Below are 1762 nucleotides of genomic sequence, written 5' to 3' on the forward strand. Positions count from 1 at the left end.
CATACTCGTCCGTGGTCCTTGCCCTCGGTGATCGTCCAGAAAGTTGGACGCTCTAGACTACCTTTAGGTATGCTCTCTTTGCCTTGGACGACTAACTTGTTGAACTTCCCCCCATGATAACTCTTATCTCGCTTAGTGGTGGTCGTGATGATATCTCTACCTTCCCTTTCAATTTCTCGTCCTAGTGGTCTCATCCAAGGAAATTTCTCAGCTTCCCTTGCCTTATGAGATTCTCAATCTACTGCTTTAAATCAAAGCACTCGTCCATGTCATGCCCATGATCTCTATGGAAGCGACAATACTTATTCTTATTACGCTTGTTGGGATCTCCCTTCATTTTCTCCAGCCATTTCAAGGAAGGATCGTCCTTGATTTGCATAAGGACTTGCTCAAGTGGCACATTCAAAGGGGTATATTGTTGATTCCGTGCTGAAGAGCCTGGCCTCTTATTATCTCGGTCTCTCTTATCTTCTGTTTGTTCTTTCTTCAGACAATGACCTTGCTTAGAATGACGAGCAAGGTTTGTTTTCATTCTCTCAACTCTTTTCCTCTTCTTAGCTATGATCGCGTCTTCTACGTTCATAAAATTTTGGGCTGAATGGACGAGTTCGGCCATGGACTGAGGTTCTTTTTCATAAAGTTTATGTATGAACAAGTCAAAATTAACCCCGTTATGGAATGCTGCCAATAGTAACTTGTCATCTACCTCGTCCACGGTCAAAGCTTCCCTGTTGAAGCGTGTGATGAAGGAACACAGGCTTTCATTCTTTCCTTGCTCTATGGTTAACAAGCTGGACGAAGAACGCTTGTGTCTCGATCCCCCAATGAAATTATTAACAAATAATTTGCTTAACTCTTCGAAAGAACTTACTGAATTCAGGGGTATTTTGCTGAACCAGATTCGCGTGAGCCTTTTGAGGGCGGTGGGGAAGGCTCTATACATTATCTCATCTGGGACCCCTTGAAGGTGCATGGTAGTCTTGAAGGTGGCAATATGATCAAAAGGGTCACGCGTTCCATCATACGAATCCAAAGAAAGCATCTTGAATTTCGGAGGCAAAGGATGGCCATTGATAGAGGCTGTGAAGGGGGAGTCTGTTCAGTGAACTAAGTCTTCTACGGGATTTGCCCTTCTCATATTCTCCCACATCTCATCCATAACTTTCCTCATCTGGTCCATCTCTTTCTCCAAATGTGACACCCTTCTTGGTGTAATACCCCTTGATTGGCTTTCCGGCTCTGTATTTCTTCTATCTTCCTGGCTCTATCCATGCTTTTCTCCATAAGCCTCATGCCATTGCCTTTTGAGATTAATCTCCCTTCTCAAATCTTGATTCTGACGGGTTAATTCTGTCATGGCAGCAGCCATTGATTGCACGTGTTGGACAGAAGATGGTTGCATGGCAGGCACTGATTATTGGCCGCGATTGGGGTTACTAGAAGCGTCTCTACTCTCTTGAGGGCCTGGACTAGTTGCCCTTGATCTTGTCTGAACCATTTCAGCCCTTTGTCAGAGAAAGAAATCGCAGAACTCAACAAACTTAACAAATAAAGTTCGAGCGCGACAATATTCTTCCCCATAAACGGCGCCAACTGATGATTCCAAGGAAATCAATGGGCTGAAGATCTCCGGGTGTTGATCTTGAAGGCAGAGTCCTGAAAAATTAAACAGAATTAGAGGAGACCGGTGGAGGCCGCTTGGAATCCTCCGATGGTAAAGTTAGTGGATTTGTAAATCACTGAAAGAGGGAAACGTTATTGA

General features: G+C 44.2%; 1 protein-coding gene across 1 annotated transcript; it reads right to left on the reverse strand.

Annotated features, from left to right (window-relative positions):
• Positions 1-238: 238 nt before the first annotated feature.
• Positions 239-1042, reverse strand: LOC136062912 (uncharacterized). Its single transcript, XM_065762629.1, has one exon. The coding sequence runs from the start codon at positions 1040-1042 to the stop codon at positions 239-241; it is 804 nt and encodes a 267-aa protein (XP_065618701.1).
• Between the last annotated feature and the right edge of the window lie 720 nt (positions 1043-1762).

The sequence above is a fragment of the Quercus suber genome, unplaced genomic scaffold (assembly GCF_002906115.3).
Source record: "Quercus suber isolate HL8 unplaced genomic scaffold, Cork oak 2.0 scaffold_467, whole genome shotgun sequence".
Classification (NCBI taxonomy): domain Eukaryota; kingdom Viridiplantae; phylum Streptophyta; class Magnoliopsida; order Fagales; family Fagaceae; genus Quercus; species Quercus suber.